Consider the following 14,703-nt stretch of genomic DNA (forward strand, 5'->3'; position numbering starts at 1 on the left):
GTACGATCAACCAAAATGCTTTGTGTCAGATGGTGATCCCAAACAGCTCGTCAAAGAAATGGTGGATTACTTAGTTGAAATCAGTCAAGAAAGTTTTTGCCTCGTCAGAGAAGAATTTTCCAGCGTATTTGACGCCATTGACCAAAAACTAGAAGAAATAAAACAGCTGTCAGACCAACCCACCAGCGAGAGTAACATCCAAGAAGGTAGCGATGATGAGGGAGAAGATCTTATGGAGACCGATGTTGATGAAGACGAAGAGATTGAGGCTGAAACAGAAGAAGATCGTGCGTTTTTAGATGATGAAGTGGAGGAGGAGCAAGGTCCTTCCTTTTACAGAGCTTTAGATCGTGAAAGAGAGGATGAAGATTCGGATGAGGACTATGTTGAACATAAGCCAGAAGTGACCAGCACTGAACCTACGAAGAAAAAGGAACATCCCTTGAAGAAACTGAGAGATAGATTTGTAGAATACTTGAAAGAGCTTCCTGTCCTGGGTTTCAATTCCGGAAAATATGACTTAAATGCAGCCAAAGAATTTCTCTTTCCTGTCCTAGTCCAAAACGAGCAAGTCCAGTTCACTATCAAGCGTAACCATAATTTCATGTGCTTAAAGACCACACACCTCCGCTTCCTCGATGTCACCAACTTTCTGGCTCCTAGATTTAGCTACGACAAGTTTCAAAACGAAAGGCTTCTTCCCATACGAATGGATGGATTCTCTTGACAAGTTAGAGCACCCAACCCTTCCACCTCACACGGCGTTTTATTCCTCACTCACAAAGTCTAACATTTCTGAAGAAGACTACGAATACTGCCAAAAAGTCTGGTCCGAAAATAACATGCAATCTTTCAGAGACTTTCTCATCTGGTACAATAATCTTGACGTTCAGCCGTTTGTGACGCTCTAGAAAAGATGTGTGCGTTTTGGAGAGTAAAAAATATTGACATGCTTCGACAAGGAATCTCCATCCCTGGTATTACTCTGACTTATCTCTTCACAACTTTGGAACCTGATATCTTCTTTTCTCTCTTTAACGAAAAACACAAAGATCTCTACTATCTCTTTAAGAAAAACATGGTAGGTGGACCAAGTATTTTCTTCCACCGCTATCACGAAGCAGGAAAAACAAAAATCAGAGAGAAAGAGATGAAAGCTCAAGGAAAAGAACCAAAAACATGTCAAAAAATCGTGGGATATGATGCCAACGCACTCTATCTCTGGGCTATCATGCAGGACATGCCGACTGGTGCATTTACAAGAAGAAGGGGAGAAACAGACTTCAAGAGAGAAAGCTCAGTGAGAATGGCAACAGGGTGGTTGGAATGGGAGGCCAAGCAGAGAGGGATCTACATCCGCCACGAGCTTAACAGTACGGAGAAGAGAATCGGGGAAAGACGACTTCCAGTAGACGGTTTTCACGGACCAACTAAAAGCGTCTTTCAATTTCATGGGTGCTACTGGCATGGCCATGATTGCAACCTTAACGAAGGAAAAGAATTCAATGAGAAAAGAAAGAAAGCGATGTCTGAGCTTAGAGAAGAAACTGAGGCAAATTCGAAGTACATAGAAGAACAGGGATATAACCTCGTACAGATCTGGGAATGCCAATGGCTGAAAATGACAAGAACTAGCCTCGCTATACATCAGTTCTTACAGTCCAAGTTTCACCGTCCTCTGGACAGCTACGTAAATCCCAGTCAGAAACAAATCCTTTCCGCCATAAGAAAAAATTATCTGTTTGGTGTTGTCGAGTGCGACATTCACGTTCCAGATCATCTCAAACCCAAGTTTAACGAAATGTGTCCTATTTTCAAGAACACTGAGGTTGAGAGAAAGGACATTGGTGAGTACATGAGAGCCTTTGCGGAGGAGCATAACATCATGCCTCGTCCCCGCAAAACTTTAATTGGAAGTTTCTATGGTGAGAAAATTTTGCTGGCCACCCCTCTACTCAAGTGGTACCTAGAACACGGGCTGGAAGTCACTCGCATTTATCAAGTAATACAGTACACACCAGTGCCGTGCTTCAAGCCATTTGGCGAGGCAGTTTCTGATGCTAGGCGTGATGGTGACGCTAATCCCGACAAAGCAATAATTGCAGATACAATGAAATTGGTGAGTTACTTGAAAGTTACGTGTATAAATTGTTTTGTTGAAAACTAAATAATCTTACTTTTTTCTCTCTCTCTTTTTTTTTTTTTCTTTTTGTCTTTCAGGTTGGTAATTCGAGCTATGGGAAAACAATTACAGATCAGGAGAGGCACCGTGAAGTAAAGTTTTGTGAGGAAGCCAAAGCTTCACGGCTTATAAATACTCCATTTTTCAGACAAATTGACCAAATTGACGAGTACACCTACGAAGTGCAAAGTTGCAAGAAAACTGTTAAGTTAAATCTGCCTGTACAAATAGGATTTTTTGTTTATCAATACGCCAAACTCAGAATGTTACAGTTTTATTTTGATTTCCTTGATAAATATTTAGACCGAAGTGACTTTCAGTACTGTGAGACTGACACTGATTCAGCCTACATTGCGCTTTCGGGCTCATCAGTTGAAAGTTTAGTGAAACCAGAACTGAAACAAGAATTTATCAAAGATAAATCAAACTGGTTCCCGAGAACCGACAGCCCAGACCATAAAGCTTATGATAAGCGAACGCCTGGGCTTTTTAAAGAAGAGTGGTCGGGGGAGGGAATAATTGGTCTAAATAGTAAAACGTATTACTGTTTCGGGTCTTACGACAAATTCAGTTGTAAAGGAATTAACAAAAGATGCAATGAAATCAAAAAGGAAAATTGTCTCAGTGTTTTACTGACACGACAGAATAATTCAGGAATAAACAAAGGTTTTCGCGTCATAGATAACAGCATGTACACATATGAACAGGTTCGCGATGGCTTCTCGTACTTTTATCCAAAACGAAAAGTACTCGAAGACGGAGTCACCACCATCCCTCTTGATATTTAGAATCATTCGTTAGCACAAATTTCTTTCGTTTGTACATAGGTAATTAGTGTGGTAATAAATACGGTTTGATTTAAACCTGGCTTAGTTTTCTGTCCAACTTCGTGAGCGAACTCCACGCGAGATTGCCACGCGCGCTTCCAGAAAAAACACATCACAGTTCAATGCCCTCGCTGCCCTTGGTGCCTCTGGTGCCCTTATTGCGCTATAAAATTTGTGTTCTAAAACATTTTGTTCAGTTTTTATCGAACTTCCACACCATAAACATGAAGAGGCTAAAATGTAAACACTGCCCCATTCCTGGCTGCTGTTCCAAATTTTTAGTTCGACTCGCAAATCATTTGGCGCAAGTGCACGAATTATCAGAGATGGAGCGGAAGTATTGGTTACAGTTCTCCAAATTACAACACACCAATATGATTCGTGTTTACGAGAAAGGAGCTGAACCTAAAACGATCTTTCTATAAATGAAAGTGCACGCAGTTTCCTTAATCAGTTGTGACCATGAATCCGAGGTGGAAACATCCTTTTCCCGCGATCGTCTCCGGGCCGACGTGTAGCGGGAAATCTCAGTTTGTTAAACGTTTGCTTGAATCAGGCGAAGAAATGATTGATGGAGCACCTGAAAACATTATTTGGTTATATGGAATATGCAAAGGACTACTTCAAACATCACATTTGTCGAAGGCCTTCCCGGTGATTTAGAGAGCATGATTAACCCTTCCTTAAGAAACCTAGTGGTCATTGATGATTTGATGCAAGAACTGGCTAATGATCAGCGAATCATCAATCTGTTCACGAAAGGATGTCATCACCGAAACTTGAGTGTAATATTTATTTTACAAAATATTTTTCACCGCGGAAAAGAACTGAGAGATATGAGCTTAAACTGCCACTATTTGGTTTTGTTTAAATCTCCACGCGATAGTAGTCAAGTAACACATTTAGCAAAACAAATGTTTCCCGGTCATTCCAAATATATGCAGGAATCATTCCAAGATGCGACCAGTAGATCCTACGGTTATGTATTATGCGATCTCAAACCGGAAACGCCCACCGACTTCAGGTTGAGAACCAACATTTTCCCCGGGGAAACTCAAATTGCTTACGTCAGAAAGGTATAAAAAGGCTGTATCACAGCGTCATAGTTCAGTTGAGCATGGCCCAGCGACTAAGAAAGAACCACGATTTTTTGAAACTCTTGGCCAAGTGTACTCCAGCGCAACGCAAGGCAATTTTAAAAGTAGCAGACGACAACTTAGTGAGAACCATTTGTGAGTGTGTTTTAAACGTGCTAAAACAAACCGTTCCTGTCAGTAAGCCAGCCAAGAGAAAACTTCTAGCCCACAAGAAATCATTGATTGCTCTTGCCGAGAAAAGCACTCCGCTTAAAAAGAAAAAGCAAATCTTAGTTTAACACGGAGGAAACTTTTTAAGTGTCTTGCTACCGCCTGTGCTTCGTGTGTTGAGTTCGATTCTTGTCTAAAATGAATCACGCTAAACGTATGGTTCTAGTCCCAGAAAATACACTAGAAAGATTGCAGCAACGTCAGCATATATTAACGCCACCTGTGACACAAACACTGAAAAACCTAGATAGTGAAATGACTGCGATTTTATCCAGTAAACAGCTAGACGACGAGGAGAAAGCAAAACTTTACAATCAAGTCTTGCAGCGGTATCTAACTTATTATGACCAGCGAAAAGGGCAACCACTTCACGTCAAATTAACAACAGCCAAGCCCGTGGAAACTCCTAAACCAGAAGAGAGTAAAGAAAAAGAGACCAGTAAAGATTCCTCCGAATTAGAAACCATACCGACAGCAGTAGAACAAGAAGTAATGAAAAGTGTACCAAAGCTTTACAAGACTGGAGCAAGACAGCTTTTGGATAAAATTAAAGAAAATCGGGATCTGTTGCATTGGAACGACAAGGGGGAACTGATGTATGAAAACAAACCGATTCCAGGTTCTCATGTGGTAGATTTAGTCAATGACATATTGCGTCACCGAAAAGGATTCGAACCAGTTGGATGGTCAGTGTTTGCAAGGGGCCTGGCACGAATGAATGTCCCCGAGAACCTGGTGCGAAATCCACAACGCCAGAGCGCCATACGAGAATTTAAAGCAAAAGTTAGGGACGAAACGCCAGATAGCCCCTCTCGTTGGCTTCCTACTCCCCCCTCTACGTCATCTGCCGTGAAAAAGCAAAAGCGAAGAGCGGCAAGTCCACGCCCCCAAGCTGTTCGTTGGTTACGATTATAAATCATGACAAGAGAACTTTTTATTATTGTAAAACATGTTCTTTATTTTGATCTTTCAATAAAATACGTTTAAAAGTATTTTACATGGTGTCCTTATTGAACTGTGCTTTCACTCCTTGTTTCTTTACATGGGTATAATATTTGTTTAAACTTAGTGGGAAATGTTTTTCGATAAAGCGTTTAACAAGAAAATCATTGCGTCGTTTATTGTGAGAAAAACGCTGTACAATTGTGCTCATACTAATATTACGACAGCGGAAAACAGCATAATACAAACAATAATGTCCACACACTTTGCTATCAATACTCTGCAATGTCACAGAGTTAAAAGTCCACTCGTTAGAATTATTATTTAAAAAGCGGGTGAAAGTTCCAGTATAATTGCTTGGAGGTAATCCGTAAGAGTCAAAAAATTCTCCCTCCCGGTCTTTGGTAAAATAAAACGCAACCCAGTGCGACCCAGGCTTTTCACTTGTATCCACATTGGCGATGAACAGGGCTGGGAAGGATGAAACACTTGTTGGTAGTTTATCTGAAGGATACACTCCTTGAAAAACACCTCGCGTATGTTTACCTTTTCTCAATATATGCGTCAATTGGATGGTATTCATTCTAGTTTGTAAAGTCGTACAGAACGTTTCGGCTAGCGTCAATTTCAATCACGTTTTGGAACTCGGCGTAGATGATAAGGTTAACCGTGTTGGCGAGTGCTTGTCCAAACTGAAGCTCGACACGGAGGTTGCCTTGTTTTATAAGCTCAAAATGATCACCCGAGCAGTGGTCTGGGGACAAGTCAAAACAGAAGGCTGTGTAGCCAGAACCATAATCACCTCTACCTATTTGGTTGCCAGCTTCTTGGGAGAGTTTCCCTGTTCCAGAAAAGAGGCTTTGAAATCCGGCTATAAAATTTTGACCGCCAGCTTCATCGAATTTGAGAAACAGGGGTTTTCGCGGCATTTGTTCCCCGTCCACGTAGACACCCACTTGGGTAAGGTTGTGGTGTTTAAAATTATACGGGTTGGAGGCATATGTTCCATTAAAAGCTGCTGTATCCACCAGTACTAATACCAGGCGCTTTGGAATATGACCCAAGAAAAGGTTGTCTGGCGTAAAGCTACTAAATCCGGCCGGGATGGTGAGAACTTTGCAATCAACTCGGCGGATAGGGTACTTGGCAGTTGTTTGCTTTAGAGCAGCTGCGTGTCCAAGAGTAATAGAAGAGGCCACTTTCACTTTTCGAACGAACAGGATTGCTTCTGTAATGACCACCTTAAAATTAGCTCCAGGGGCTGATGAGACTAAGCAGAAAGAATCTTTAGCTCTGTTGAGTTTGAGTCTTAGATTGACTCCGTTCAAAATTAAACGGTCTTGGAAAAAAATATCGCTGTGGATGGGACCTATCATATCCACTGTTTGACTTTCTTTTGTGAATTCAAAGCGAGCTTTTAAGCCCATGTTTGCGTCTTCATCGTTTGCCACGGGATCCCCGACATCCATCTTTCCAGGGGTATCTTTGTAAAACATAGCCATGGATAGTTGACTTGATTTAGCATCTTCCCCGTAGTTCAACAACGTTTCAATCATGGCACGATATGGGTAGGTATTGGTGGATGGGGAAATAAGTCACTCGTTCAAAGAAACATCCACTTGCGAAAACAGGGAATGTAGAAATAGATTCACCGGTCCCACTTTTGTTTCGGCATCTAAAGCAGTACCGTTTGCTTTAGTGATCTTGGCTTTAACAAACAGCTGGGTTTTTGCCAAATCAAGATATTCTTCTCCAGTTCCAGAGACGTTGAACTCGATCGGACCGCTATCAGTGATGTTAGTAAGGGGGTGATATTCAATCCATTGACCCTTGGTGATGGATGTTTGTGTAGCAGGAATTGTGAAAAGATCAAGTTCTGATTTTGTGCACTCTTGAGATTCGTGATGAACAAAAGCCATGTCTACTTTAAAAATGAATATTCCTCTTCGGGTTTCTTCTTCTTCTGCAGAGATGTTTTCCGCTTCTTGCTTGGAGGCGAACTGTTTTTTCTTGGCTGCGCTTTCCTTTTTGTACCTTTTTTGCCAGCACCTGACTGCGAAGCATTCTGGGAATATCGACCTAGGACTTTTTGGCCTTGTTTAGCGATCGCCCTTTTTAGGTTTTCTCCGTCTAGCACATCTTGTGTAACATTGACACCCGCCTGCAGTGCTTTTTTTCCAAGTATTTTAGCACCCTGTTGAAGGTGGGGCACTGCCCACCGGAAAAGACCTTTAAATATGGAACCTAACCCATAACCTCGCTGAAATCGAGCACCGTGAAAAGCTGGTAAGTTTCCACCTTTTTGCTTAGCTTGACGTAAATAATATTCTTCATACAACTTGTGATTCGGGGTGTAAATTTTCTTCATCTCTTTAAAAGTTTACGGGTCTGCTCTGTCGAAAATGAAGTGTAATCAACACTCTCCCAAACTCGAATGGTACTGATGCTCCTGTGTCGCGCTTTATATTTACTTCAATACTTTGAAACTGCTTTCTGCTGACAGGTATGTATTGCGGGCGTACGAAGGATTTGCTGATCCGTTGTCCATCATTTCCTTCAACGGGGACGATCCGGAGTAAGGGAACAAGTGCGTCTCCAACATATTGTGGTTGTACAATGTCACAGTAAACGTAAAGATCGTGAAATCCGTATTCCAAATCCACTGCTCTATCAGCAGTGGTTGTTGTGGAAAAAGGTTGTCTTGGGGGAAACCCTAGCAGGTATCCGATATCGTCAAAGAACAGTTCTGCATTATTTTGCAAGTGAACAGTGACCTTTCTATTGAGCGTATCGTAGGTAAATTTCACATCATCACCGAAACGCTTTTCATTGTCTACCAGCTCGTTCATCTTTAATATAATGTCCCCAATGGAAGAATAATAACCCGGTGGAACACGAAATGACTCCCATTGTCCAAACAGTTCGTGGTTGCGAATATCAAACCGAGTCGCAAAATTTCCTTGTAGATTATTCCAGCTGTGAGGATAATGAATTTCTGTTAAGGCTACTTCCCAGTCCCCCGTCAAGCTAACGGTTTGAGGTAAACAAACCCGGTACTCTGTCAACGTGTTATTTGGATATTTATCTAGACTGCTATTGCTAGGAAGATGCAGATAAAACTGTGTTACCTCCATAATATGTTGTGTTCAAATGAACTTTTTAATCTGGGTATTCTTCATTTATAAGAAACGATGCGACAAACATTGTACCATTTCATAATGTTTTATTCACTACACAAGAATGCATAAATTACAAATTCGAAATATCACTTTCAGGAACCCAGGAATCAAATTTTGGATCTTTGTATCCTTTCCATCTCACAAGATATTCTACTAATCCGTTGCGCTTTCTCTTGCGTAAGATCTTTTCAACGCGATAGACATCATCGTTCTTGATTACTTTTTGCAGTTCAGGTTCGTAGAATGTACCGTCTAGGATCTCTTCAGCATCATCTTTAAGTTTATAGACTGGTACTTGACGTGCAAATCGCTTGTAGATCGTAAACATTTCTTCCGTGAAATTGGGAAGGTAAGACTTTTCAAAAATTCGCTTGACCTTGCTGATCCTTACGCGATCTCCAACTTGAAATTTGAAGCGCACTCTTTTCTGTACATCTCTGCCATACAGTGTGTCCCAAACCTTAGCTTCGTTGGCTTTGGTAACATGACTCGGTTTCATTTTAATGCTCTGATGGTAAGTGTTATTGTAAGATTTTACCAGCTGAGGAAGCACGTCTATATAGGTCAGGGTATTTTTGGCTGTAAAATATTTATACATCTTGTTTTTAAATGAGCGGTTGAATCGTTCTATCACCGACGCCTTGAGGCTGAATTCACCGTGAAAAAATCGATGTCATTGTCTCGCAGGAATTTCTGAAACACGCGATTAAGGAATTCGGTACCCTGATCCGTTTGAAGTTTAGACGGTTTTCGCCCAGACGCCAGAATGGTCCGAAAAGCTTTCACCAGTTCTTGGCCTTGTTTCGTCTTTAAAGCCACGACCCAGGCATACTTGCTGAAAATGTCCACGCAAGTAAGTAAGTATTTGTAACCTTTGTTGTAGCGGCTGAGGTTTTGAACATCACAAAGGTCTGCCTGAAATTGTGCGTCTATGCCAGAAACAATTACTCGACTCCTTTTGTAACGCCTACGGGCAGGTTTATGCAGCGTGTAAACGTCTTGTTGACTCAACCAATCTTTGACTTGTTTGCGAGAAATTTTACTCCCTCCATCCTCATTGACTGCTCTGTATACAGCATCCAAACCACCGAAACTTGCGGGATGACTTGGGTCGAGATAAATGCTGGCCAGTTTTTTCTCCATCACAAAACTCTGAGTTTTGTACAATTACTTTGCCGCCACAACAAGCTAACACGCAGCGAATGCGGTTAAGAATGCGCTCGAATCCAAAACTGGATGAAGGTGGACAGCAACCCATCACTTGTGCTTACTGCTACGGTCGAAACCCGAATGCCTCTTTTCCCTGTGATGTTTCATTAATATAGCTACTCTCGAATCTGAATGAGCGTGGGCACTAAAAAACAAAATAGTCGTTCCCATTCTTCCTCGGTTAATCCTAGCCGCTCAGCGAAGCTTAGAAATACCACAAATCGTCCCCAGTTAATTTCTGAAAACACTTCTGTATGAAGTTGCTTCAACTTTTCAAGATTCGAGCCGGGTAATTTACAAAAGTTTTCTTTGAGTGATTCTATGTCACTTATAGATAAGTTTACATTATTCGCTTGTGAGCGGTACCGAGAAAACTCGATTCGAAGCAAGGAGAGAGAGAGACCCATGTTAACGAAGACAAGAAAAGTCACAAAATGACTCAAAACACACCATTAACCTTCTTTATTATTTTTACAGACACAACGTGTTTTGAAGCTCATCAATTACATGGTCAAGATCCATTTGTTTTTCTTCTTTTCTTATAATTGTCTCGGGACATTCCACTTCACATGGGTCATCGCTAATTGCATTTTCATCACAGGCTTCGTCCGCATCAAACCTACTAGAATTGTTCGATTTCAAACGATTAGGTCCATAATAAAGAGCATACAGTACGCGATTCTTAATATCGTGATCATAGTGTTCGAGCTCCAAAGATGTAAGATAGATGGTGGTCCAAGCTTGCTTAGGCAACTCAGTCAGATAGTTTTCCCACGTCTGACCAAGTTTAAGCCCCAAGGCGCTGCAAACACTTTCCACAGTTGTCTTTACGGTAGCAATGTCTATTTGCTCGCAGGCTTCATCATGGTAGTAGATCCAAGCGTCTTCACTATCCATCATAATACAGGAGTGTTCTCTCTGGCTTGGATGATAAAAAGCACAGCCATTGCAGCGGTTTACTTTCACTTGGTGGATAAGCTGGTCTAAATACGCAGCATAGGTAAGTTGGAACACATGACCTACAATGGAGGCGATCCGTTTGCGTTGAATTTCTTCGACTTCGTCCACAGTTAACTGACGTTTAGCTGTCGATTCCACTTGAAGCATATTTTTCCCTTTTGAAAACAATCTTAAGATAACCTTATCTTGAGATGAAATAGTGAAGTGGTGGGTTTGACGAAAGATCTGCTTTTATTTTGGTGCTAGCCAATCAGCGTTGGGTCGCTACTCTGTCAATCTGTCAATCAAGTAGGCTTATCGTGTCGTGACGTCAAGGCATAAATTATGCTGCATAAATTCCCGCGCGCGCATTTTATTTTAATTTATTTCACCTCACCAAAGATTGCCGCGCATTTTAAATCATAAGCCACACCTTCATTATGACGTCATCCAAAATAAATTTATTCTGGCTGCCCACTTTTAGTGGATGGCTGCCCAAAAAAGGGGCGTCAATCATCCATCCTTTTACTACTATCAAGTCACCTTTAAACCCTTTTAAGAGTGTGCCCGTGAGAGAACAGGGCAGAACCATGCAACATGTGATACAGCTCATATCACCGATTTCGCCCAAACTTAGCATAAATGTTGGGTATGGTGAGCTATTTACTGTGGCAAAACATCAACTCAAATTATTTTATTCCCTTCAAGTTATGGCACCTTTTGCAAAAATGGCCATTTTTCACTAATTTATGCATATTTAATTAGCTGACTTTGATTAACCAGTTCCACAAGAAAAAAAGACTTCTGAAAATAAAATTCACTGCATTATATCCTGTGTTTATTAGGCTTTAAGTACAATAATCAACTTCAACCGTCTGATTTGATTTCTTCTCCTCAAACGGTCTTTTGGAAGGTACACATTTCGTACTGTTGGAAATAGCCTTTAACTAGTGCCCAATATCTCCCATGAGCAACAACTTATATACATTATTCTTACATGGGTAATGAAGTCCATCATTAAACTTCACAAAAATGCCACAAAATGTCTGGGGACTTCAATATTTTATTAGTATTGAGGAACTAAACACACGTGACTTAACGATTTCTTGCTATTTCATCAAAATTCACCGAAACACAGAAGCCATTTATTTGCCTCAATTTGGCACAAAATCGGTACGAAATAGCTAATCAAGCATAAATCTATAGATAACAATCAAAATATTGGCGAAGAAAAGGCAGTTAGGACATTTTTCGGAGCGTTTTCAGAGCCATATAATTCGGCAATGTTGTGATAGCAAATGTAAAAATAGCAGCGAAAGATTTTCTTCACAAGCTCGCTCAATTCAACATGTAGGCACATCAAAGTTAAGAAACAAGAAAGTAATACTACAAACATGCCACTTATCGACACACAGATGCTTTCTTTTGAAGAATTTGTTCTTCCTCGCTGCACTTCGATTCTTCGATCGATCTCAATTGACGTACTGTTGCTTTGAGGCGCGATGAACTTAGCCAATACATCGTGGTTCATCCTTCGTGAAAGGTGTAAACAGGTTGTCAATAAAGTCATTCAAAGAGCTGTTAAAAGTTCACGGAAGGACACTTGTCTCAGCCAGTTTGCATGAAATAAATTTAACTGGAAAATAAACAACCGCCATGTTGTATTTGTACCTTTGAGCTTGCCGTTTCAGTCAGCGGTACGGCCGTTCACTGGGCATCACGCGTCCATCACGCGTGACCACACGCGCGATCATTTGCTTTTCCTCCGCGAGTATTCGTTGGATAAGTTTGTGATGAAAATGAGAATATTTTCAAATTGTCGCAGGGAAAACAATTTCTTCCGCTACAGCTTGACGTGTTTACCGCATTGTGATGCTGAACGAACTCTAGGGTGCTTACCATTTGTTGGAGAGAACCGGTTGGAATGACCACTGAAAAATGGAAAGGCTTCTTTCCAAAATTAGCAAACTAACCGAAATAGATGTCGCTTACCATTTGTAGCTCAGTTTCCTGTTATTTCTTTCCGTTGGTGGGAGACCTGAAGGATGGGAGACTAGAACTGGGAAACCTTACAAATGGTAAGAAAATTTCTGACGTTCCGTCAATCTCCGAAGCGATTTTCCAGAAAAAATACTGTTCTATTTGATTTTCACCGAAACAGAGTTCTTGATTTTTCTGTTCAACGGTCAGCATGCACGGCAACCAAATCAAAATAATTGTTTATGTTCCAAAATGACGCTAAATGGCGGTATAAAACTGCTCCGACGTCTCGGCAATACTGCCATTTCTTCGAATGTCCATATTCACCCCCTCCCCCACCTCCCAAAAAAGACAGAAACAACATAATTATAAAAACAATATATAATTCTGTCTTGATTTAATAAAAGGTGTCTAAAGATTTTGACGCAGCTCTAGTTCTAAAGACATATTTTTGCAAGAAGCTTTGCATGAATCGACTAGTTGTAGCTCATGTTCAACGTAAATTACTCTAATAAATCTCTTTATGAACCAAAAAGACTGCATTTACGGCATTTTGTTCAAATCATGAATTCTACCAATTTAATTAACTTGTTTACAACATGAAATGACATCAAATGAAAACAAATTTTTAAAGCGCCGGAGCGAGAGATGGACTAAAGCTTTCTAAATCCATGCATGGTCTAAAATGAACTATCAGAAAGCATTTTACATCGACGATCGCTTCATTTTCAACGAATTCGGGATTAAAATAACTAAATAATTCATGACTCAGCGAGACCATTCGGTCATAGTTCATGTCAATTCACGGCCGGAAACCCCGCATATCGAATTGCTGCTGACTATCGAATCACAGGCCGCTCTGATTGCTAGCTTAGCCAAACGGCAAAATAATCATCAAATGAAGAGAATTCTACTCACGTAAGGGTTTGAAGTGATTTCCTTTCGACCATCAGCTGCGCTCTTTGCAACCTTTCCATCTTATTCACAATGTAATACCCCGGATGTGGAAAAAATCGTTATAAAGGGAACCAATACCCCCGGACATTACAACAGAATTTTTCTAAGTCTCCAGCCAAGGAAGAGTTCAAGCCGAATATCGCCATGACCGCCTTCAAATCAGCCCTAAAGTCTAGTTCCGAGACCTAGTTGATGTGGCTGAAGACCTTTGCCGTCTAAAGCAAGCACAACGCTATTTGTACCTAGCAAAACTGTACCGAGTCAAGAGTTCAACCCGTTAAAGCTTTGTTCTAAGGTACAATAACAGCCGACGCAAAACTTGCAAATCGTTAGACTTCCACCTTCATAGGACTTAATGATGTCCTCCGGCAAACTTCCTTTAGACAGCAAAATGAAAAACTAGATCACCTCTGTTCTACAAGTCAGCGCGCGCCATTAGAATTCAAAGTTCGGTAGATATGGCGAGTTGGAGCCTGGGTAAACTAACCAAAAGTAAATGGAAGGGGGGGGGGGGGGTAGGTGGAAGGGATAAAAGCCATGAGTATAAAATTGAAAGCACTTCATTTCCACTGAAAGTAAGCCAAATAATCTCCCATGTCCTTAAAAGAAAAAAAAAAAAAAAAAAAAAAAATCTTAACCCCATTCAATTTTCTTGACAGCCAGACTGTAGCCACCTTTTATTAAATCAAGACAGAATTATAATTAAAACCTTCCCAAACTCCTTTGCAACTGAAAAATCGTCAATGCCAAATAACTTGGTCAGTTTGAAGTCAGCAGTAGTAGTACGTCGTATAGAAATAACTCTTACCACAAACTACTTCTTGTATAAGTCGTAGGACGATGACGTCATTAGTCACGTGACATTGCCCTGAAGTTCGTTTTTGCTCACTGTGACGAGGATATTTTGTTACTGAAAAAGCAGTCATTGCAGTTTGAAGCACATTGGTGTGAGGCATTTCAGACTGCCCGGGTACCGAACAAAATTTTTATATTAAGGGAGCTATGTACAATTTTCAAAAAGTGGGAGTCTGGGTACAAGTGCGTATCTGGCGTTGCATTAAATGTGCGGAAGCAACAAATTACATGTTGGTAGATATTTATATGTTAAGTACATTTTTATCACTTTTATTGTTATGACGTCATCGGTCACGTGACCAGAACGGACCGCAGTTTTAAATTCG

At 40.8% G+C, this 14,703-nt stretch overlaps 3 protein-coding genes across 3 annotated transcripts; all 3 read right to left on the reverse strand.

Moving 5' to 3' along the window:
• Positions 1-5,842: 5,842 nt before the first annotated feature.
• On the reverse strand, positions 5,843-6,814 carry LOC144664880 (uncharacterized protein F54H12.2-like). Its single transcript, XM_078526087.1, has one exon. It carries the CDS (start codon positions 6,812-6,814, stop codon positions 5,843-5,845), a length of 972 nt encoding a protein of 323 aa, XP_078382213.1.
• Positions 6,815-8,507: 1,693 nt separating this feature from the next.
• On the reverse strand, positions 8,508-8,936 carry LOC144664881 (uncharacterized). Its single transcript, XM_078526088.1, has one exon. The coding sequence runs from the start codon at positions 8,934-8,936 to the stop codon at positions 8,508-8,510; it is 429 nt and encodes a 142-aa protein (XP_078382214.1).
• A 131-nt stretch (positions 8,937-9,067) lies between these two features.
• On the reverse strand, positions 9,068-9,580 carry LOC144664883 (uncharacterized). The gene has a single exon (XM_078526089.1). The coding sequence runs from the start codon at positions 9,578-9,580 to the stop codon at positions 9,068-9,070; it is 513 nt and encodes a 170-aa protein (XP_078382215.1).
• Between the last annotated feature and the right edge of the window lie 5,123 nt (positions 9,581-14,703).

Source organism: Oculina patagonica, chromosome 9 (assembly GCF_052425735.1).
Source record: "Oculina patagonica isolate OP01 chromosome 9, crgOcupat, whole genome shotgun sequence".
Taxonomy (NCBI): Eukaryota; Metazoa; Cnidaria; class Anthozoa; order Scleractinia; family Oculinidae; genus Oculina; species Oculina patagonica.

Bases quoted from the DNA above. Each gene is read 5' to 3' on its own strand.
- LOC144664880 (XM_078526087.1), bottom strand. From the start codon at position 6,814: ATGATTGAAACGTTGTTGAACTACGGGGAAGATGCTAAATCAAGTCAA.
- LOC144664881 (XM_078526088.1), bottom strand. From the start codon at position 8,936: ATGAAACCGAGTCATGTTACCAAAGCCAACGAAGCTAAGGTTTGGGAC.
- LOC144664883 (XM_078526089.1), bottom strand. From the start codon at position 9,580: ATGGAGAAAAAACTGGCCAGCATTTATCTCGACCCAAGTCATCCCGCA.